Source organism: Delphinapterus leucas, chromosome 1 (assembly GCF_059928025.1).
Source record: "Delphinapterus leucas isolate spDelLeu-1000000601 "Yukka" chromosome 1, BTC_Dleu_Yukka2, whole genome shotgun sequence".
Lineage (NCBI taxonomy): Eukaryota > Metazoa > Chordata > Mammalia > Artiodactyla > Monodontidae > Delphinapterus > Delphinapterus leucas.
The window spans coordinates 28,425,189-28,449,089 of record NC_143129.1 but is presented as its reverse complement, the minus strand read 5'-3'; the positions used below and the strand labels follow the sequence as shown (position 1 = coordinate 28,449,089).

Below are 23,901 nucleotides of genomic sequence, written 5' to 3'. Positions count from 1 at the left end.
GAGGGGTTTGGGCTTCATCCCAGACACCGAGGATTTAATCAGGAGAGTGACATTAATTAGATTTGAGTCCAAGGCTTCTCAACCTATCTGGTGGGGACCTGAGCTTGCAAATATCTGGTTCATGGTATAGAAGTATTTACGTAACATACCGTAATTACTAGGCAAATGGGAAAAAAAAAAAGGTACAAAATAAAACTCTAACTTTTCACTGTCAGATTCAATAGACATAAAATTGCTTTGTCAAAATGCTATAAAAATTGCTGCCCATCTCTTCTCAGTTTCATTCCTTGCCGCAGGTCAGTAACAAACAGTTCTTGAGCCCGCAGCCTATGGATCACAGTCTGAGTGCTCTAGACCAGGGGTTGGCAACATTTCTGAGTAAAAGGACTTGTAAATATAGTTCATGCACTGCAGGAGCAACTGTGGACATGGCTGTGTCCCGATGCAATTTTATTCATGGACACTGAAATTTGAAGTTCACATGATTCTCATATGCCACCAAGTTTCATTCTTCTTTTGATTTTGTTTGCAGTCATTTGAGAACTGTCAAGCCATTCTTCGCTCCTGTGCCACCCAAACTGGGTGGGAGGGATTTGGGCAGGGGGGTAGTTTGCCTTCCTCAGGTCTAGGTTCCTGGAAATATTAGGAGTAGGTGAGGGCAGGGTAAAACATTGCTAAGTAACCCAGTCTTGGACGCGTTTTCAAGATCTGACCGTGTTCTATTCAGAGTGAAACTGAGACGAATTTTCTTGTTATTGTTTGTGTGCTAATTTTTTTTTTTGTCCTATCATCTCAGTTTTAATCAATGTTATTTGTGTCTCTTATATATGTTATTAGGAAAATGTACAGCTGCTTGGTTTAGAACATTCATTTCCTGGCAATACCTTCAAAGAAGAGTTAGGGGTGGAAAGTCTGCTTTTGTCTCAGGAGAGACGGGTCATTATAGCTGAAGCTGTTATTGGCCTCATCTGATGGATGCTCAGATCCCATGAGTTCCCAGGGTGGTTTTAGAGTCACTGGCGCAGTCACTGCCATTGCTGCCCTCTGGCAGTGTGGGTCTGCGTGTGTTAAGACTTATGGTGAAGCTCTGCCTTTTCTCCTCCCTCTAGCCTTTAACCTCCTTCAGGCAAAGGAAAAGTGGCTCAACTTCCAGTTCTCCCTCCAGACGCAGAGGGAGCCGCTCCAGGTCGCGCTCCCGATCCCCTGGCCGGCCCCCAAAAGGTTCCCGCCCATCCGTCTCAGCTTCTCACCAGGCTGACATTAAGGAAGCAAAGAAGGAAGCAAGGAAGGAAATATTGGAAGTTAAACTGACTCCACTGGTATTGGTACGTGTGTTTGGGAGATCTCCAACCTTACAACAGTGTTTAATCTGCCCAAATCATGTCTTCCCCTTTATGTGTACTCAAGTGATTTGCAGTTAATAATATTAAAGATTACATTAAAAAATGAATGTTTGGAAGAATAGAAGGTATAATGCTTTTAAATACCATGAAAAAGAACATTTTTAAGTTATGAGTGCAATTTAATATTGTGCTTTTTTTTTAAAAAAAGCAGTGTTTAAATTTGAAATAGATGTAGATTGTAGATTGAACTGAATAGTTTTTATAGTGAATAAAAGTTCATGTAGAAAATAATGAGACATAACTGTATCTTATAAAAACATATTCTTGCTGTCTTAGTATCATTGTACTTGATTGCTTTCCCTATTCAGAGATGATACTTTTAATGGAATTTACTTTCAGAGTTCAAGGTTGGAAATATTAGGTAGGGTGTGCAGAGCCTGGAGGACCTTGCACAATGAACATTTTAGATAGTAGACCAAATTGAAATTATAAATAAACAGAATTGAAGAAAGGTCGTTGTTTATTCTGTTCACTTAATGTTACCTCTTTTCTGGATAAAATGCACACAGATTTTTGATAACCTTAAAACTCTGGATTGTTACATAGTGTTTTGTAGTCAGATTTTTAAATTTTAAGATGTTGGGCATAACCTTCTGTGTTGTATTTTCCTGCATCACTTTTTTTTTTTTTTTGCTGTACGCGGGCCTCTCACTGTTGTGGCCTCTCCCGTTGCGGAGTATAGGCTCCGGACGCGCAGGCTCAGCGGCCATGGCTCACGGGCCCAGCCGCTCCGCGGCACGTGGGACCTTCCCGGACCGGGGCACGAACCCGTGTCCCCTGCATCGGCAGGCGGACTCTCAACCACTGCGCCACCAGGGAAGCCCTGCATGTAGCTTTGACATCACATCATCCTTATTCTTTTGGACTCCTAATTGTGATCTTTGCAGTACCTTGCCTCACTGTGGGAATACCCCGTCAATTTGCAGTCAGTACAGTTCAGGGTCAGCTGACTAGCTATGTTACAGGATTACATTTGTGGTTGCTGTGGATTACACGTTGGACCTTTGAAAAACCGAGAGTGTAGCTTTTAGGTGGGTCCGTTTGCTGCTAAGTGGCTCGTTGGTACTTTGGTAAACTTAAGTATATGTTGAATGCTGTCACTGCTCAGTTAGACCTTGATTTGAACTAGAACTTGATACTATATTAATGCCGTCTTTTGACAGCTGGCCTCCCAAAAGATATATTTGTCTTTTTAATTAATCTGTCAGTGACTTTAAAAGAGCAAAGTCACCTATTTCAGCCATACATTGCCTGGAAAATGTTTTGTAAGTGAAAGTCCTTCCTCTGTACAGTCAGTAAGAAATTCCCTCCACTGCTTGAAGAGAATGACATTCAAGGAAAGAGACTGAATTGAGAAAGGAGACATTAGGGAGAGAAAATGTAAGGTTAAATAGAAATAAGGCAGATGAAATTCAGAAAGTAGGCAGTTTGTAGGTTACTAGTAATACTCCATAAGTAGCCACTATTTCTTAATTTCCTGTTATTAGCTGTTTGGGGGCCGTGAATGTCTTTTCCTCTTTTTTTTTTAACCAGTTAATGAGCTGATTTACCAATTTTTACTGTATCTACCTCTCATAGTGCATATTATTAGAGCATCTGTTATCGAACAGTGAAATTATAAGATTTAGTCTAATTTTGTTTAAAAGATGGAAGATCTTATGTGGAAACCTCTACTGTAAGAGCCAATCTTTTGAAGATTGGGAAATTCTAAGCAATTTTATTCCATTTCATTTTTTAAAAAAGTGGGCTGCAATTCTTCAGCATTACGACTGTGAAAATCTTTGGTTGGTTTTATTGCTTGGTTTCACAATACTGAACTTTTACTATCATGTACCTTTTTACTAAGTTATCATTCTTACGGTTAAAATGTTTTATATTCTTCAATTTAGAAGCCATTTGGAAATAGCATCAACAGATATAACGGGGAGCCTGAGCACATAGAGAGGAATGACATACCTCACAAAAACACGCAGGTACAAAGGGGTTCATTTTCCTCTCAGGTAATTTTTTTCCTTGTTAAAGTGACTTTCTCTGAAGAAGCACATTGAAAGCCATCATTTTTCTTAGAATCTTTTCTAAGATTCTGTTCTTAAATTAAGACTGAGTGTAATTTAACAGATTTATTCTTATTAGTGTATATGGCTGTACTGAGATGCTGAATTACTTCATGTGGCAGCATTAGTGATACTTACTGACTACAGCTATTTAATACTTTTTATTTTTTAAATAGGAAAAATTCCCTTTGTCACAAGAGAGTAGTTATATACCTACACAGTATCGCCTTCATCCACGAAGAGAAGAGGTCAAATTAAAAGAAATAGATTCAAAGGAAGAAAAACTTGTTACAAAAGGACCTACGTCGTTGAGAACCTTTGAAGTGACAGCCACACAGCAGAAGGACTTAGAATTTGGAGGAGTACCTGGTAGGCATCAGAACCAGCCTAGGGAGGGCAGGCAGGGTGGGCAAACGCTGGTTGCGATAAAGTGAGCAGGAAAGGGCTTTCTCTGAAGAAATCTGAAGGCGGCCAGGTAGTGAGCCAGGTGGGAGCCTAGGGAAGAGTTTCCAGTCAGAAGGGACAGCAGGTGCAAAGGCCCGAGTAGGAGCATTTTGGAGGGTTATCATGGAGTAGAAAGGGTGTCATTGTGGCTATATTTAAAACTTTTAGCGATCTTTTTTTTTTTTTTTTTTTTTTTTTCGGTACGCGGGCCTCTCACTGCTGTGGTCTCTCCCGTCGCGGAGCACAGGCTCCGGACGCACAGGCTCAGCGGCCATGGCTCACGGGCCCAGCCGCTCCGCGGGATGTGGGATCTTCCCGGACCGGGGCACGAACCCATGTCCCCTGCATCGGCAGGCGGACTCTCAACCACTGCGCCACCAGGGAAGCCCTTTAGCAATCTTTTAATAGGTTTTGAGCAAAGAAGTGCAAAGAAGTGATGAAAGGAAGGTTGGTATGACTGTTGTATATAGGAAGGACGGTGAGCTATTCGTGACTGGGAAATCTGCTAATAATCAGATCTCAGCGACAGGGCCTGGCTTGGCAGTAGCACTGGGAATAAGCTGCATGCATCCAGTGGGTTCATGGTGTCTACACTACCTGTTAGACAGGTTGCTCTTGAGGGTCAAAGATCTGAAGCATTCAGAGGCTTGGAGTTATTAAGTGGGTGGAGCTGGTGAGGTCTTGTGACTTAATAAAAGAAAGTACTTCTTGGTTAAATGGTTCAAAATCCTGCATGGCTTAACTGCTTTGTATTTTGTAATTTATAACCCTTGGCTAACTGAATCTGTTAAAGATGGTGTCCAGCATCGCTTAAAAGTCTGCACACATGTAACGTGAACGTGATACTATTTTGATTGTTGGAAACTTGGGGGTATAAAGTTTTTTGTTCTTTAAAGATCAGACCGATAGTTTTTAGATGTTCCAATCTTCAAGTTTTTAGATGTTCCAATCTTCAGTTTGCTGGAGTTTCAACATGTTTGCTCCCATAGTGGTTGGATTTTAAATGTTTTAGAGCTTGGTTTCTGAGGTGGAATTTAGCTCTTCAGTGCTGGGCATTTGCTGTTTTACTACCTTCATGCCTGTGGTTGCTTTCCCACAGGATGTGACAGGTAGAGTTAAGACTTTCTAATGATGCATTAAAAATTGGTTTCAAACAGCTAGCCAGACTTGAGTTTCGACCTTAGAAATTCAAGTGATTTTTGAAAAAAATAAAATAAAATAACCTGGATTGAAATTAGAGCCTTGAATGTTCACTGATTATTTGCAGGTGTTTTTCTCATCATGCTTGGCCTGCCTGCTTTCCTCTTCCTGTTGCTGTTGATGTGTAAACAGGAAGAGCCCAGTCTTCTGAATTTCCCGCCTCCTCTGCCAGCTTTGTACGATTTATGGGAAACCAGGGTATTTGGGGCCTACCTCCTCTGGTTTTTCCTTCAGGCTCTGTTCTACTTACTGCCGATTGGGAAGGTAAGGGTTTGTTGGTGGGGCGTATAGTATTATGAGATTTTCTTCCCCTCGTTCCCATGTTTATATAAAGACATTTATAGTAGTTTTAAGGTTAAAAGCTGTCCTTGGTCATAACTACCCAGACTTACTTAGTTTTAGTTTGTTAAGCGTTTACTCTTGTATTCTGTAACACATACTTATTAAGCGAAACTTAAAAGAATCTGATTGAGGGTTCTTGTGTATCTTTCCAAACCAAATAGAGAAGAATAAGCCATTTTTCAAAATAGCCTGACTAATGGTAGAGGTGGCTGGGAAAAAAAAATTCCCTCTCACTGTATGTCATTTCAGATGCAGAATTTTAAATTACCAGTTGATAAGCTACTGAGCTCAATGGACTTTAGTCCGTATCTTTTACTTTTTCTTTTTTTTTTTTTTAATATGATGAGTTTCTGATTTTCATCTCTTTCAGAAATCTGTTGTCTGGACCATTGAATGTTCTTTTCAGACTCATGCAGTGTCTTTAAAACTTGTCCTCATTGCTAAGTGTAGTTTTTTCTTCTTTCATTAGAATACTCTACTTGGATATATTTAAAAGAACATGAGATTCCCTAATCAATAAATAATTCATTTAAAGATCTTGTTCTTAGAGCTTTGCAAGTTTGCCAACTGTCTGTAAACCAAAGGATCAGTTTTATTAGGAGTGGTAAATGCCAGTGATAGGAGGATAGAGCTGCAGACTTGAAATACTTTGGAACCTCACCATAACATTGGCTCTAGCGAGGATTCTTGTGATGTGAACCTTCAGGTATTTTTGTGATAAGGCTCTAAAGTAAAAAATCACAAATTCAGATAAACTCAGGTAAAGCTAGTTCAAACTAGATAATATTTATTGAGAAAAGCAGTTTTGATGGTTAAAAAATATATGTCTGTATCTATATCTATATATATAGATAGCTATATATCTATTTTTTTCCCCACAGACTAAAACCCAACGCAGTAGTTGTTAGATACCTTTAATAGATAAGGATCATTTGAAATTAGCCTGTGGGGTTTTGCTAATCCTATAATCTCAGACAGATACTACATTTCTCCTGGGTTCCCTTTCATAGCTAATGAAAGGGTAAAGTAGTTTGGCTCAAGACAAGTGATACCATATTAGTATTTTACAATTTATAATGAATTGCACTATTTCTGAATAGTTATTTTGGGGAGTAAAATGTAGCTGCCGTTGGGCAGGTGGACTTTTTCTCTTAACTTATCCTGTTCAAGTAGTGTGTTTCTTGAGTACCTTTTTTATGGGGATGCTGTGGGTGATCCAAATGAAGAGATGAAATGGTCCAGTGGACATGCTCTCGGTCTCTTATTGGAGATAAAAGAATCACATGAAATGATTGAATAACTAAGTGAGCGTATATGTATAAATAGCAGAGCAAGTAAGTATATGAGTCTGTATCATCAAATAGCACATGGGCCTTTGGATTGGGTAAGTGGGGTTGAACCCGATTGAAAGGATGACACCAACGTGAGATAGTGGAGTTGTATTCTGCTTTGTAAGCAGTGGGGAGTCATTGAAGAGCTTTGAGCTAGAGATCGACTAGATGTACAGGTTTTTGAAAACACATCTAGTCTTGTGGTGGGACATGGGATCATTGGGGGAGAGTGGCTATTGCAATAGTCTCAGTACACGGAGAAGTCATTACTAGATTTGTATTTGAGATAAATTCCTGAAGGTGGAATTACTTTACCTAAGGGTGTGCCATGAAGATTTTTGAGACTTGTTACTAAAGTTTCCTACTAAAAGATGATCCTCCTTCTTGGGCATGTTGGAATTTAGGTGATTTTACAAGACATGTATATCATGGTAAAGTGTTGTGCTTTTAAAATTTTAAATTAAAAAAAAAAAACCTTTTCTTTTAAGGTTGTAGAAGGAACACCTCTTACTGATGGAAGAAGACTCAAGTACAGATTAAATGGTGATTTTTTTTTTTTTTTTTCCAAGACTCAAATTGATGACTTGATAGCTCAGACTTTTGGGTGCTGTACTCTTTAAACTGTCAAAGCTGATTATGCCAGAGGAGGAAATGGTAAATTTCTCTCAGTAGTCAGAAGAGCATGCAAGTAAACTGCTCGCACCTGCAGTCGATATGTCAGAATTATGCCATGTTAAGTAACAAGCCACTCAGTCACTGTTTTCCACTCTCCAGTTTTATTTTCTTAATAGCATTTATCGCTCATTGAAGCAATTTTGACTGTGTATCTTATCATCCTGAGTCATCCCCATGGCCTAAGAAGTTCTGCACTGATGTGGGCTTCCTGGCCACTCCTGCCCTCCGGAGCTCTTGCTCTTTTGCTCCAGCCACTGGCCTCCGGGCCGTCTCTAGGCTACATTCTCAGTGCTTTTGCCTGGAAAACTTTCCCCCAAAGTGTTGGCTGCTTCATCCCTGACGTGTCTCTGCTCAGAGGAGCCCTCAGATCCCTTTCTTTCCTTTACCTGCTTTATTTTCCTCTATGACAGGTCTTCCTGACATCAGTGTACTTGTCTCTTCACTGGGGTCTCCCCACTAGAAGGTGGCTTGTGGGCAGGGACTTGGCTGTGTTCATTGTGGTACCCTTTGTGGTGCCAGCAAAGGGACTGGCCTGTAGGAGGCGCTTGTTGGTAGGAGCCCTGAGTGGATGGAGTGGAAGTCTCGATGAGCGTCTCAAGAAGTGGGCATTGTCCCTCCTGACGTGGGCACCTCCTGGGGTAGGAGTTTGTGCTGAGTAAGAGGAACAGTCCACCTTTGGCACGTGAAGACTTTGATAAAGTACAGTTAACCTGCTTTTAAGAAATACGTGTATAGTGTAGTAATCCTTAAATGATTTTCCATTTTAACTAGATTGGGTAGACTGTTTTCCTTTTCTTGGGAATTACATTGTAAATTTTAATTCTTGGCCTGTTTTAATCCTATCACTTCTCACCTTTTGAACTGTGGATACTTTTTTCAGTGACTCATCTAGCATCCACTGTATCTGAAATCACTCGACTGGGCTCTAAAAGGGAAGCCAGAGGTATTTTAGATGACTGCCTCTTGTGCCAAGTGGGTAAGGCGTTGAACCTAGCTCCGCGCCTGACCCCTGGTAGATGCTTAGCACTGACTTGCTGCTACTGTCAGATACTTTGTTTACTTTTACCAGATTCCTTGCTGCTGGAACCAGGTTTAGAATCTCGAACACACCCTCTCCTGCGCCTTGCGGCCTCAGTGAAGCCAAGTCTGGGGAGGGGTGGGGTGTTCCCTTTGGGCCATCAGGTCTGTCGCTGTTCGTGTTTTGCAGGCTTCTCTCTAGGTACCCACTTACTTCTCGTCTAAGTGCTCTCCTTTTCTGTTTTTGCTTCCCTCTGAGGGCGTGGCTCACTCGGTACTGGGCTCAGAGCTCTCGGAGCAAGCAGGCAGTGGCTGAACTAGTTGCTTGATCCTTCCTTTGAAAATTTCCTCGTTACTCTGGTTCTAGTATTACGAGATTTTACCATCATCAACTAAGGAGAGTCCTAAGACATTTTGAATAATTTAATCCACGTAGGCTAGAGAGCAAGAAACTGCTTCATCTACCATTCTTTTCCTTTAATATTCATAAATTTTATGAGCATTAAATGAATGCTTTACAAAGTTAAAGAAAGTTTAAAAAGTTAAAAGTTACTCTTTGGAGTAAACATGACACTGGAAAATGTGGACTTAAATAATAAATTAGAGATGACCATTTGACTTTACAAAAGCTTTGGTTTTAGAATTCTTACAGAAGTAACACCTATGTCTTTTCTGTGTTAGACTGTTTTTATCCAAATGTGATTTGACTGCTTACTCAGAGAACAGTTTTTGCAGGCACTCAGCTCCTGAAAGGAAAACTGTTTCTTGGGTCCAAAGAAAAAGCAGCCAGTACACTCAGCTTCTGTCTGTTGAGCCATAGCAGGGCTAGCTCGGAACAGGAGTTCCTCCTGCGGGGCCTCGTGGGTGCTTTTGACTTTGGAATGAACATCTGTGGGCCTGGCAGTCCCTCCCTGACGTCCCCACTCGGCTGGTCCCCTCAGTCTCCTGCCTGGCCCTGGGGAACATTTGGGTTGTGGCCTCTTCTTTGAGGGCAGGGTCTTGAGGTCTTTGTTTGGGAGGTAGAGTACGACCAGGATCCTTTGAAACCCTTATTGATAAGTTATTTCGGGTAAAAATATTTATAATTTATAACCACCAACATTGCCCTAAAGGCTTTAAAATGTGTGTTTGGCCCAGCTCTGTCAATAATTAGCCATTTGACTTTCACCTCAGGGGTTTGGATTATGTGAATTTTGAGGTTCTTTTCCGCTTTTTAATAGTGAATTTCTGTGCACTTCTTTTCAGCTCTCTTCATTAAAAGCAGATGACTGTTCACAATGAAAAATAATAACTTAAGTATGAGAATATTTCACAAATTGTGTGCGAGATACAGCATCTGTATTGAAGACTGCTAACCTCAGGGGCACTGCTCGTTCATATATTTGTGTGTGTGTAGCCTGAATAATGAAACTAAGATTTTACACAATAATGTTGTATTATTTTATAACGGTGTAAATCCAATGTGAACCCTGGGTTAACATTAATTTTTTGCCCTCCTCCCCGCCCCTTTTTTTTTTTTAAGGATTCTACGCTTTTATCCTGACATCTGTACTCGTCGGAGCATCTTTCTTCTGGGATGTAGAGCTTTATTATGTGTACAGTCATTTCCTTCAGTGTGCACTTGCAGCCACCGTTTTTTCTGTGGTCTTGAGTGTTTATCTCTACGCAAGGGCTTTGAAAGCGCCCCGGGATGAACTGTCGCCGGCCAGCTCTGGTGAGCAGTGTTAGAACGTGGGTCCCACTAACACCTCCCACAAATGCCTCTCCACACCCTCACCCCACTGGCCCCTCAGCATCTGTTTCTAGGCTTTCATAGAATTCTCTTCTCACTTCAGTTTATGAGAGATGAAGAGAAATAGGAAAAAAAAAGAAAAGGTGACAAAATTTAGAGAAAAATAAAAGGAAGAAAATCTGATGTTTTCCCCTTGTGTTTTCCTATTTGTTTCTTCTTCCTTTTTTAGCCACTTGATGACAGTAAGACATTTAAACAACTTACAGCATTTTAGTAACATTAGTAGTATAACAATTTAGGACAAATATTTTTTGTCCAAAATAGTAAACATCCTTTAAAAAAAAAAACAACCAACAAATAATAGAGATTACAAATTGGTTGATTCTAACCTAAAGTACTTAAACATTCAAAAAAATTAAGTGGCTTATTTTAAAACTGGTGAGTCTACATTTAAAAAAGCTCTGGTTCCCTCAAAATCTAGGAATCTGGCCCCATAGGCCCCATGCCTATAGCAGCATGGATGTTTCCAGATGGGGCCAGCATCCCCTGCCCCCTGTGTCCTCACGGCCCCTCTTGGCTCTCACCACCATGCCTTTCCTCTCTGGCTGTTTGCCAGGCTCCTGGAGGTGATTGAATTGTGACCCTGGAGAGTGGACAGCGGTGCAATTTTAAAGCCTCATAATTGGGTTTGGAATACTGTTTGGATAAGGACTTTTCCCTTCATAGGAAATGCTGTCTATGATTTCTTCATTGGCCGTGAGTTAAATCCTCGGATTGGTACTTTTGATCTCAAATACTTCTGTGAATTGCGCCCCGGATTGATTGGATGGGTATGTCTTTTTTTAAAAATTTCAGTTCAGTAGTACAGATTAGTCTTGCATTTGGAAAGGATTGTAGACAATGTTAAAGTAAGCTGTGGGTGGTATGTTTTTAGGAATAATCACAGCATTGCATAAATCTGTCTACTTAAAATATTTTCTTGCTGTAAATATAGTCCAGAGGGATAAGATGCCCTGTTACAGGTTATTAAACATTAAAAGAGTTTGTTTTATTTTGATTATATCAGTTTATGTTTATGTAGGAAAATAATAGTGTATGAATTAAGAAAAAATGTATTTTCCTCCCCTTTAAAAAAATGTATTTTGACTTAATTTTAGACTTGTTCGAGTTGCAAAAATAAAGAGTTCCTTCATACCACTCTCCCCAATGTTAATTAACATCTGGCAGAACCATAGTATAGTTATAAAAAACAGCAATTAAAAAGAAAAACCGCCCACAAATTAACACTGTTACAGTAGTATTAATTAAATCCCTAGACCTTATTTGAGTTTCACCAATGTTTCATGCTGTTGGCCTTTTCCTGTTCCAGAATCCTCTTCAGGGTCCGACAGTGCATTTATTTGTTATTTGGCCTTAGTCTCCTCTAGTCTGTAACAGTTGCTAGTCTTTCCTTGTCTCTCATGACCTTGACGCTTTTGAAGATACTGGTCAGTTATTTTGTAAGAGTGTCCTTCAGTTTGGGTTAGTCCAGTGTTTTCTCACGATTGGAGTGTTATACGTCTTTGGCAAGAACACCACAGAATAAGTGTCCATCTCAGTGCATCTTACCAAGGGACTCCTGAGGTCGATATGTCTTATCACTGATGGTGGCTTCTCGGTAAGGTGGTGCCTGCAGCTTTCTCAGCTGGAAAGTTACCACCTTTCTCTCTGTAGAAACTATACCTGCCCCTTTTATTTCAGGTGCTCATTAACCTGGTGATGCTTTTGGCTGAGATGAAGCTACAGCATCGCACTGTTCCATCCTTAGCAATGATTTTGGTCAACAGTTTCCAGCTCTTGTATGTGGTGGATGCTCTCTGGAATGAGGTAATTAATTTTAAGAGCTTTGGAGTCATATGGCATTGAGTGTGGGTGATTGACCTGACCCCTCTGAGCCTCAGCTTCTTCCACACAAAGTGAGGAGAATATAACCTGCCTGCAAGGCTTGTGAGGATTAAATGAGTTGTGGATCCGTGTGACGCATTGAGCTGACACACAGTGAGCACTGACAGAGGGTAGGTGTCGAGAACTTTGGTGATACTTCCGTGTATGTCAGCTGCTCTGTCAGGTGCTAAATATTTAAGATCTGTGGATCTTGGCTTTGTGGGTGTGACCGATTCATATAAATAAAACTTTATTTATATGAATTAATGAACATTAATTTCTTAATGATTCTGTCAGATGAAAATGGATGGACAGATTATCATCGAGTTAAGATAGTGTTCTTTGGACTGTCAGATTGCCCTTTCTAGTTCTTAAATAAAGGGGGAGATGTTTTATTGTTGGTGTTTCAGAATAAAAGAGTAGCTCTGATTAGATGGATATAAAACCAGAAATCATGATACATTGAGGAAACCAGTTTAAATAAAGCTAATCTCCTAACACTTGGCTTTTCTCATACGTTGATACATCATCAGTTTTTTCCGCTGCTTGAAGACTGGTTAATGTTTGCTACTCTCGGTCTCACCTAACTGTATTCCTCTTGAAAATAATTTCTTCCTTGGGTCTGTTTTACAACCGTTTTATCATTTACTGTTATCTTTGTCATCATCTCCAAATTCCAAGTTGAGTTTTCTTTCAGTTTGAAAAACGAAAGTGGCAGCCCTATGTCATAACGTTACAAAATAAATTCTCTTGGCAGTCTGTTGACATTTTGAGAGAAGGTCCATCTCCTTTAAGGTGTTCTTTAAAAACTCTCTTATTTGGTCATATTCAAATTAAAAAAAAAAACAACCCAATTCTTGTGAATGCACTTAGTCTTGCCAGTTGTAGGTCTTTCTTTGATTACGTAATAAAGGGTCCCTAAGAAGCTGGTAGGTTACATTGGGCAAGTCAGATCATATTTCCTCTGTTGCTTTATCACCTCGGAGATTTTTTTTTTTTAACTTCCTGTCCGGAAGCTTTTCGGTGGTGAGTAATTCTTCCTTCTCGTTTTCTGTCGTCACTTTTGAAGTGACTTAGAAATTCACATTTTCTAGAGATTTAAACAAACATTGATTTCTGTTAATTAACAGAAAATGTTTGTATTTTAAGGCAAAACTGTTAAGGCAGTTTTTCACCAGGGGTCGTGGATTAAAGTTGGGAAGTTATTTTTTTAAATATGTTATCAGTATCTCAGCCAGATTATAGTAGGCTTCTTGAAGAAAGGACTTGACCTTACGATTTTCTTTAGTATCTGGCACACTTTCGGGCAATTAGTAGATGCTTAATAATTTTCTTATTAGATTGGGTGCTAGGAATCCTTCTACGTGTTGATGTGCCACACCTCAGAAAGTGGAGAATACGAACTTGAATATAAACGACCCTTCCTGTGAGCCTCCGCTGGCTGTCCGGCAAATCCCCCGAGGCCCCAGGAACTGGGTAGGGCTGAGGGTTCTGCCCCTGCTGGCACCAGCTGCTTATACCTTGTCCCTCGCTCACTGCCCACTCCCGTGTGCCCTGTCGTCATCACTGGTCTGCTCTTGTACCTGCTCCCGTGTGCGTAAGAATAGGCGCTCTTCACTAGAGGGTGAACCAAAGGGCCTGGAGTTGTTGCATCCATTTTTCTGTTCCATGGTCCTTTTGCTTGCTTTCTGGGAAAAAAAAATGCGTTTTGGAGATTATCACACTTTTTCTTTAACCTAGAATATTGATTTTTAAAAAATTTTAATTTTATTGGAGTATAGTTGATTTACAATGTTGTGTTAGTTTCAGGTGTGCCGCAAAGTGATTCAGCTATACATATATTCATTCTTTTTTAGGATCTTTTTGCATATAGGTGATGTTCCCTGTGCTATACAGTAGGTGCGTGTTGGTTTGATTCTTCAGCAGAGCTTACTTATAGTTGCTAATTTTTCTAGTCAGCGGGGAGTACTGGTGTCAGAGGCAGATTAGAGATGCCCTTGGGCAGGGCCGTCTCCACTTCCAGAGCCGGGCCTGCAGGTTCCTGGTCCAGGGGGATCTGGCTGCTTGGCTTGCGCTGACCAAATCCACACGAGAGTGCGTTCAGGTCCTGATTTACCCTGAGCAGCGAGGCAGGCATTTTCCCACGTTGCCAGCTAGTGTGGAAAAGTTACATGAAAAGCCAGATTGCTATCAGAAATTAGGTTGGTGCACGTGTGCTGGGTGCAGGGGTGGCAGGTGGAAACCCATGCTCCCAGCCTTCCATCTTCTAGTCTAGTGGCGAGAGTCGCTTATTTACAGGACAGTCACGTGGTCGCTCCAGGCTTCAGCAGGTGGTGGGTGGTGGCATCTGAGAAGTGCCTTGTCTAGGGGGAGGGTTGAGGAAAGCAGCACGGGCGAGGCTTCAGCTGAAGTTGGAGCGGGGTGTTCCAGGCAGAGGCATGGAGGCACAAGGGGCGTTGGCAGCTCTGTTGTTTCAGGATCGTGGAGGGAGAGGGTAGAGCGACAGGAGAAGAACAGAATGATACACGTGCCAAGGGAACCAGATCCCCACTCCCACTTTAAAACGGTTTTGGTTGGTGTACTTTCCCTTAGCCCTTTATAAATTTGACTGTAAACTAGAACTTTATTTGAATACTTTAAACATAGAAGCTTTTGTCCCCCAAAGTTTAAAAAAAATTTCTCCCCCTCCATACCCTTATAGGAAGCACTGTTGACAACCATGGACATTATCCATGATGGATTTGGATTCATGCTGGCTTTTGGAGATTTAGTGTGGGTTCCATTTATCTACAGCTTCCAAGCCTTTTATTTAGTCAGTCATCCAAATGAACTGTCTTGGCCAATGGCTTCTCTAATCATTGCTCTGAAACGTGAGTATTAACTTCGGTCCCTGTGTATTAAATATTGTGTGTGCTGAGTCTGTTGTGCTGTGGTAGCTACATATTTATAGCGTGCCCTTTTATTTATTTTTTATTTTTTTTCAAGTCTGAATGGCTCTTTTTATTATAATAAATGGATAAGTAACCGCTTAGTCCCAACAACCCAATTAAGTACTAAGTAACCAAGTTCATGTTTATAAAAGGGACAAATATGGCAGAGTTATGTACAAGAAAATGCCGTTATACACTGGGAACAGCTATCTAGCAATAGGACACAACTACAGATCTTATCAGAATGAGGTGACTGAGAAGAACAAGGCTGATGGGAGGGAAGAACCGAAGACACAGACATTAATAAGATACCATCTTAGGTAGCAGGAGGCATCTGGAGAATGGGGCTCGATGCTAGCTTTGACACTAGCTGTGTATTCTTGTACAGGTTACTTGTTTTCTCTGATCCTTGAGCTCTTTTGGAAAATCAGGATTGAATTTTAGTCTTTCCTGGACCTTTTTTTTTTTTTTAAACATCTTTATTGGAGTATAATTGCTTTACAATGTTGTGTTAGTTTCTGCTGTATAACAGAGTGAATCAGCTATACGTATACATATATCCCCATATCCCCTCCCTCTTGCGTCTCTCTCTCCCACCCTCCCTATCCCACCCCTCTAGGTGGTCACAAAGCACCGAGCTGATCTCCCTGTGCTATGCGGCTGCTTCCCACTAGCTAGCTATTTTGCATTTGGTAGTGTATATATGTCCATGCCACTCTCTCACTTTGTCCCAGCTTACCCTTCCCCCTCCCCGTGTCCTCAAGTCCATTCTCTATGTCTGCGTCTTTATTCCTGCCCTGCCCCTAGGTTCATCAGAACCATCTTTTTTTGTAGATTATACATATGTGTTAGCATACGGTATTTGTTTTTCTCTTTCTGACTTCACTCTGTATGACAGACTCTAGGTCCATCCACCTCACTACAGATAGTTCATTTTTGTTTCTTTTTATGGCTGAGTAATATTCTATTTTGTATATGTACCACATCTTCTTTACCCATTCATCTGTCGATGGACACTTAGGTTGCTTCCATGTCCTGGCTATTGTAAATAGAGCTGCAATGAACATTGTGGTACATGACTCTTTTTGAATTTTGGTTTTCTCAGGGTATATGCCCAGTGGTGGGATTGCTGGGTCATACGGTAGTTCTATTTTTAGTTTTTTAAGGAACCTCCATACTGTTCTCCATAGTGGCTGTATCAACTTACATTCCCACCAACAGTGCAAGAGGGTTTCCCTTTTCCCCACACCCTCTCCGGCATTTATTGTTTGTAGATGTTTTGATGATGGCCATTCTGACTGGTGTGAGGTGACACCTCATTGTAGTTTTGATTTGCATTTCTCTAGTGATTAGTGATTAGCGTGCCCTTTTAAATGGCCATGATTGGCTCAGGTTTGAAGTAATCTGTGATGGATGAGTTGAGTAATAAAAAGATTCTTGCATCTTACAAAGAGAATGGATGTTTCTTTCTTGGGTTCTCAGTGGTTCTTTAAACATAATTTTAAATAAACCATTTGGTTTTAAAATTTATTAAATTTAGTTTAAAATAATAAGTTCACTTAAAATTTTATTGTCTTAGTAATGATTCATTTTTTCTGTTGAGTGCCTGCCTTTTCTGGTAGCACCTTAAAAAGTAGGGAGGTTGGTTTTGCCTTCCTAGAGCTTGCATTCTAGCAGGAGAAGTAAGACGCTCAGACACTGCATTGAGTAGTAGGAAGAGTCTAGAGGAGGGACTTACAGACCGAATATGATGGGGGTTTAAGGTAGAGAGTGCATCTCTCTGGGGGAACATCAGTGTAAACCTATTGGAGGATATGGTGCAGTGGGGAAAAGTGGGATGGGGAGGTAGATACATCGGACAGAGGGAACCACTTGGCCAGGGTGGATGCTGGAGACGAGCAACGAGAACACTTTGGCCGGGTGCTCGTGGGTTAGCTTCAGGACGGCTTTTCTTTCGTTTCACTGTTGGTTAAACACCTCCGCCAGAGGGAGGGCGGGGAAAATTAGCACTGGACTTCAAATATTGCTAGTTTTGCTCCACTAATCAGTATTTATGGTAGAAGAAGAAATTCAAGCTATTGGTTGAAATTAAGATTTAGTTTCTTCATTGGTTTGGTTGAGCGTGCCTGTGTGTTATTCAAGACAGGATATGTATATTTTACAGTTAAGCTAAAAATAGGGAGTAGAGTTATTTCTTACTACTTTATTGAGGACTGATGATAATTAGTGATATGCCAGGGCCTCTTAATTTTGACATTTCGGAATTTGAAATAAAGCCACCAACTTGGAGGCTTACAGTGGGATTCGGCATATATTTATGTACAAGTTGTTCTGGTGCAGATTCTGAGCTATAGTTTTATTTAAAAAGCATTCATGTTGTGGCCAGTAGGTATCATAACTAACAGATGAACTCCAGTATTGATTTTATTGTAATGTGGGCTGCATTCGATTTTATTCATGGATGTAACTATATTTGTTAGTTTTGCCTTCAAGGTAGATGATGAAAGCTGTACGGTAGTGAGATACCGGGATCGTATCTTCTTTTGACCTTCTAAGATTGAGAGGTTTTGAATTGTTAAGAAATCAAGCTATTCTGTACTTTGCAAATTTCCTCGGAGCACAGGAATAATTTCTAAATGAAATTACAGATGCTTTTAAATAAAGATTAAAGCTAAATTGTTAACAAATGAAATTTTTAAAAAATTACAGTGTGTGGATTTGTAATCTTCCGATGTGCAAATTCTCAGAAAAATGCATTCCGGAAAAATCCCACTGATCCAAAGCTTGCACGTAAGTATTGGTTTATATTTATAGTATTTATACCACATAAAGATTTTATGTCTGTTTGTCTAGAGATCATTAAAAATGTATTTTTATTTTTGTATAGATTTAAAGACCATTCATACTTCAACAGGAAAAAATCTTCTCGTTTCTGGATGGTGGGGTTTTGTTCGCCATCCCAATTACTTGGGTGATCTCATCATGGCCCTGGCATGGTCCCTCCCATGTGGTAAGCATTTAAGAAGAGAACTGATTTGACTCTCTCTCCGGCCACCACAGGATGTGTGTGTGCTCGTTGGGTCTGGGTGTCGCCTGTTGGAGGTTTGGGTTGCCCGTTCCCCATCTGGGTGCTGCGCTTTTTTGTATCCAGCACCGCACTCATCCAGCGTCTGAGGGGAATTAGGAATTCACCGAGCCTGAAGTTTTACTCTAAACTTCTGCAAGCAAAATTTTAAGTTTTAAGCTGTGCCTGGTAGCTTTTTTTCTAAGAAGAATATGTAGAAATTAACTTTCTATATTTGTGACTCAGTGTACGTAGATTCTGAAAAACTCCGGTTCTTAAGAAGAAGAAAAGGCACACTCTGTTTTGTTTGTGTTAGTGTCAGCCCCATACCCTGCAGTGCTGTCCGCCCTGCCCACCCTGCCCCTCACGGGTGGCCTGCCGTCCTCTTCCTGAGCACCGGCGGGGAGGAAACGGGGAGATTTGCTTTAAATGCAGAGGTTCTGATTTTGAAGGATTGTTAGGGTAGATTAATCACTGTTCTCTGAATAGCTTTTAATTCAAATACTACCTCCTGCCACACACTAGTGGGATTTTACGAACCGGTGTAGTTGTTGTTTCCCCCATTGGAGAAAATGAAGTAACGGGATGGTCCATTTTTAGACGATTTGGGGACCAGCAGGAAACAATACTGTGTAGTTGTGTAGTGATAATAAAAATACCTAGTACTATTTACTGTTGCTGTCCCCAGGTTTCAATCACATTCTTCCTTATTTCTACGTGATTTATTTCACCATTTTGCTGGTGCACCGGGAGGCTCGTGATGAACGCCACTGTAGGAAGAAGTATGGCCTGGCGTGGGAGAAGTACTGCCAGCGCGTCCCGTACCGCATATTCCCGTACATCTACTGATTCTGGTCTAGGCGCTGTCTAAATGCTCCTGCAGTTTTGGTTCCATTGGCAAAAAAAGGAAAAAAACCCAAAATGAACCTTTCGTTGCACTGACAGGATCTTTATGTTTCTCTTTCTTTTTGAGGCAGGACTATAGAGCCAAGTAGTAAGTCTTTTAATGTAGCCGTGTTCATTTTTATTAAATCATAACAATTAACATAAGGAAAATATAAATAAAGATGTTAGAATGTGCATTCTAATAGGAAGTTTTCAATCCTTAAAAATCTGAAAACAGAAAATAGTCTTACAAATGCACTGAATACTGTTGATGTTTAGGGTTTTTGATTACCTTTCAAAGTTTGATTCCTTTGTCCAGTTGGTTTTTCTTAAATGAAAACAGTTACATTTTAAAGTACATTTATGTTTTATTGCATTAAGAGACTAGGATTTGTTTCCCTTTAAATTAAATCATTTACTAGCTATGTGATTTGAAAGTAAAAACTGGTCCTCTCTGTCCAGTGCTGTACGGGAAGGGGGATGATTGATAGTGGACACTGTTTAATGAAGACCATTAGTAGTGGTTTGCTTAACCTCAACTTGTAAAACTGCATTTGAAACTGTAAATACATAGCTTTTATGTAATATATGGGGACTTCAGATTTTTCTGTATAGTATTTTGAATGTGAAATAATTTTCGGGACTAAGTATCTTTTTAACAAACATTTGCAGTATTTTAAATTAAGTTTTGTAAAGTACTACATGCGAATTAAACATTTTGAAAGAAGTGGAACTCATTTAATATTGTATGAAAGATGCTATTAAGAGTAGGAAGGGTATTTTTCCTAATCCAAAGTTTGTGAATTTGGCTTTGCTACCTCAACCGCAGGTGTTTGTTTGCCTTTATAAACTGTTGCAAATAGAAAAATAGAATAAATATATATTTTTGGAATAACATCACTATTTAAACATTTTTACACAGAGTGGTGTTGGAAAATTTGCCATTTCTGAAAGGCTAATATTTTTATATGTTTTTGACTTTTTAAATTAAACTGTGTTTTTGCTACTGTTAGTTCAGGCAGTTTATACTGTATTTTGCGTAGCCTTTATATTTACAAAACTCTACTCCCTGTAAAGGAGTGTTGTATTCATCTTTAGAAATCTATTTATCCAAATACAATTTAAGGGAATAGTTTAAAATCATTTCTTTTAGTTTAATAGCTGTGCATAAGGTAGCTTTAGCCATTAGATGCTACTTCAGTTGATATAGTCTCATTATTAATTGTCCTATAATGGAACAGTAGCAAATTCACTAAGGTTTCGTATTCAGAGTTAAATTGTTCTCCAGAATCTTAAACATAGGGGAATCTAACAAATAGAGTGTACATGTTTGGGTTTTCAATTATACATTTTACATATGAGCCATTTAGATATGCAGTGTTTGTTCTACGCTGCAGTTCGAAGTGTATATAACAGAACTTACGTTAATGTGATCATGAAGAACATTCCGCATCCTCTAGTCTTTAAACATCGTTTTGGTGAACTTTTCAGTGTTTTATTAGTACTGATGTATGCAAGCAGTTTTTTTTAATGCTTCTCTCCTGGCGTCAAAAAACGGCGTCCCAGCCTATTCTATACTAGATTCACCAGTGAAGCTTTAGGGGAGGAAGAAGGACCTTTAATTCTTTCCTTGGTAATGAGAAAAGAGCTGTTTCCAACACAGTGCTGCAGTTTCTGGATATCATCAGCTACAATTTGTTTTTAATTTTGTTTTTGACGTGTTTATTTGACAAGTTTTATAATGAAGTTTTAAGTTGGAAATAAAGTTGAAAATAAGATGTTGCTTTGATCACTTTGGAGTCTCTTTTTTTTTTGACCTGTAACTCTGGGATCATTGGGACCAAAACAGGAGCCCTTAGATTACCACTCCCCACCCAAGCCCTGTTTTTTTCTAGGATCCTTTGGGACCCTCCTGGACCACAAGGCAAACTGGGACCCCTTGCAAACTGCTGTTTGCATTGAGGCTCTCAGAAGTTGGAGCTTGAAAGGGGTTAGTGGAGGGTCCCAACTCCCAGACGGTGGTCATGGATTTAGTATTTGCTCTTTGAGCAAATAGAGGAATGATCAAAAGTATCATAGACTCAGTAATACTTTCAAATGAATTTGTATTACTCACAAAAGTACCTAAGAAGTGCATGTGAAAGATGATTGATAGTACGTTTGTGAGAGAGAGAGGCATTTGTGTGTCAGTGAAATGAGATGAGACACTTTCATGTCTTCATCTCTCTTCCCAGTGTGACATGGCTTTGCAGAACGTGGGCGTTTGTTTCGAATATGCACCAACACCAAGTAGGCTAAAAATATCACATCATGTGATTCTTATCTTGGTCTTATTTTTGTACTCTTTGAGGAAAAGGCTTTGCTTATTGGTGGTTTCCGTAACTCTCATGGAATGTTTTGTTTTAGCAGATTGTGGATAATTCCTAAAACTATTTTAACAAATGAATTGGACCAAATAAGATCCCACCTTGTATCCTTTGTTAAAATCCTATGTTTTATCATTTTCTTATTGATTCCTAGATGACAGGGGCTAGGTCTTTATAATTCTTTTCTATAGTGCTGTGTGTAATTAGAGTCTCAGTGTATGTGTTTTTGATAATGTGACTTTCAGACAGTACAATTTCCTAGACACCAAAGTCAGTAGACGTTAATATTTTGTTCATGGCTGTTTGTTACAGAGTCTAGTTCTGGGTGTGAGCCCCACGCTCCCTAACCCCCCTTATTGCAGACAGAACAGATTGTTTGATCTTCATTTGTGGAGACGTGGGATTTGTTTTCTGCCAGTGGACCCATTGTTGAGGTAATGTGACGATGAACATGGCTTTGAATCCTAGCCCTGCTTCCTCCTGGCCATGTGAGCTTGGGCCAGTCACTTAATCTCTCTGAGCAGCAGTTTCTTCATGTATAAAATTTGGTTGATATACCACATAGTACATAGGTGGCCTTAAGATAATATAGGAATTTTTATGATTACTCAACATAATTGGTGCTCAATAATAAAAATCTACCTACAGAAACACATTTTGACATTTATCCAATTTTCTGAATTCTCAGCATTGAATTCTCAGGGTTGGTTTTTCAGTGGAAAGAGAAGGTCTGGTGAAGTCAGAACAAGACCATTTCTGTAAGGGAAGAAGAGCCTCTTTTGTCTCAAAAGTGTGCAGTCAGGCCCTTCACCCTCTTCGAACCATAGTTTCCTGATCTATAAAATGACGATACTTTTTGAGGATTAAATAATACAGATAAAGAGCTTAGCACAGTATCTGGCACACAGGAGATGCTCAGTAAACGTTGGCTAATAAGCAACAGTGCCATCATTATCAGATAGATTGTGATCTTCTGGAGGGCAGGAGCCTTATTTTGTTCATCTCTATACTTGCACCACCTAGCACAGCACTGGACACACACACGCGCACACAGGTGTATGACATGATACATGTATATATTGCAAAATGATCACCACAATAAGTCTAGGTGACATTCATCACCATATATATTTATAATTTTTTTCTTGTGATGAGAACTTTTAATATTTACTCTCAGCAATTTTCAAATATGCAATAACAGTATCATTAACTATCGTCTCCACGCTGTACATTACATTGCAGGTCTTAATTTATTTTATGACTGGAAGTTTGTACTTTTTTGACCACTTTTACCCATTTCACTCACCTCCCTACCCCAGCCTCTGGCAACCACCAATCTGTTCTCTGTATCTATGAATTTGTTTTTGTTTTTCTGGATTCCACATATAAGTGAGATCATACAGTATTTGTCTTTCTCTGTATGACTTATTTCACTTAGCATAATGCCCTCAAGGTCCATCGATGTTGTTGCAAATGGCAAGATTTCCTTATTTTTTATGGGTGAATAATATTTATTCCATTGTATATTAGAGAGTAGATCCCAAGAGTTCTCATCACGAGGAAAAAAACATTTTTCTTTTTCTTTTTGTATCTATGGGTGTTAACTAGACTTTTTGTGGTAATCATTTCACAATATATCTAAGTCAAAAAGTCTGAGAAAACCATAATTCAAAAAGAGTCATGTACCAAAATGTTCACTGCAGCTCTATTTACAATAGCCAAGACATGGAAGCAACCTAAGGGTCCATCGACAGATGAATGGATAAAGAAGATGTGGCACGCATATACAATGGAATATTAGCCATAAAAAGAAACGAAATTGAGTTATTTGTAGTGAGGTGGATGGACCTAGAGTCTGTCATACAGAGTGAAGTAAGTCAGAAAGAGAAAAACAAATACTGTATGCTAACACATATATATGGAATCTAAAAAAAAAGCAAAAAAAACGTCATGAAGAACCTAGGGGCAAGACGGGAATAAAGACGCAGACCTACTAGAGAATGGACTTGAGGATATGGGCAGGGGGAAGGGTAAGCTGGGACAAAGTGAGAGAGTGGCATGGACATATATACACTGCCAAACATAAAATAGACAGCTAGTGGGAAGCAGCCGCATAGCACAGGGAGATCAGCTCGGTGCTTTGTGACCACCTAGAGGGGTGGGATAGGGAGGGTGGGAGGGAGGGAGATGCAAGAGGGAAGAGATATGGGGACATATGTATATGTATAACTGATTCACTTTGTTATAAAGCAGAAACTAACACACCATTGTAAAGCAATTATACTCCAATAAAGATGTTAAAAAAAAAGTCAAATCATTGTGCTGTATACTTTAAACTTATACAGTGCTGTATGTCAATTATATCTCAGTAAAACTAGAAAAAATATTCCATTCTATGCATATATACCACATTTTCTTTATCCATTTATCCATCAGTGGACACTCGGTTGTTTCTATATCTTAGCTATTGTAAGTAATGCTGCTATAAACATGGGAATGCAGATATCTCTTAAACATAGGGTTTTTGTTTCCTTT

The 23,901-nt window shown here is 39.7% G+C and overlaps 1 protein-coding gene across 6 annotated transcripts in view; it reads left to right on the top strand.

Moving 5' to 3' along the window:
• Positions 1–20,789, top strand: part of LBR (lamin B receptor) — a 34,644-nt gene extending 13,855 nt beyond the window's left edge. For 4 of the 6 annotated variants that reach the window (XM_022579316.3, XM_022579317.2, XM_089907173.1 and 1 more), the window contains 12 exons: positions 1,110–1,325; positions 3,293–3,376; positions 3,634–3,826; positions 5,169–5,365; positions 7,263–7,317; positions 9,989–10,180; positions 10,925–11,028; positions 11,939–12,064; positions 14,823–14,991; positions 17,761–17,841; positions 17,939–18,061; positions 18,804–20,789. In XM_022579316.3, coding sequence (XP_022435024.1) covers positions 1,110–1,325; positions 3,293–3,376; positions 3,634–3,826; positions 5,169–5,365; positions 7,263–7,317; positions 9,989–10,180; positions 10,925–11,028; positions 11,939–12,064; positions 14,823–14,991; positions 17,761–17,841; positions 17,939–18,061; positions 18,804–18,964 — 1,701 coding nt within the window. In that variant the 3' untranslated portion in view covers positions 18,965–20,789. The remainder of the gene's footprint in view (positions 1–1,109; positions 1,326–3,292; positions 3,377–3,633; positions 3,827–5,168; positions 5,366–7,262; positions 7,318–9,988; positions 10,181–10,924; positions 11,029–11,938; positions 12,065–14,822; positions 14,992–17,760; positions 17,842–17,938; positions 18,062–18,803) is intronic. The other 2 variants (XM_089907177.1, XM_089907186.1) reach the window with 2 other exon arrangements.
• Positions 20,790–23,901: the final 3,112 nt, after the last annotated feature.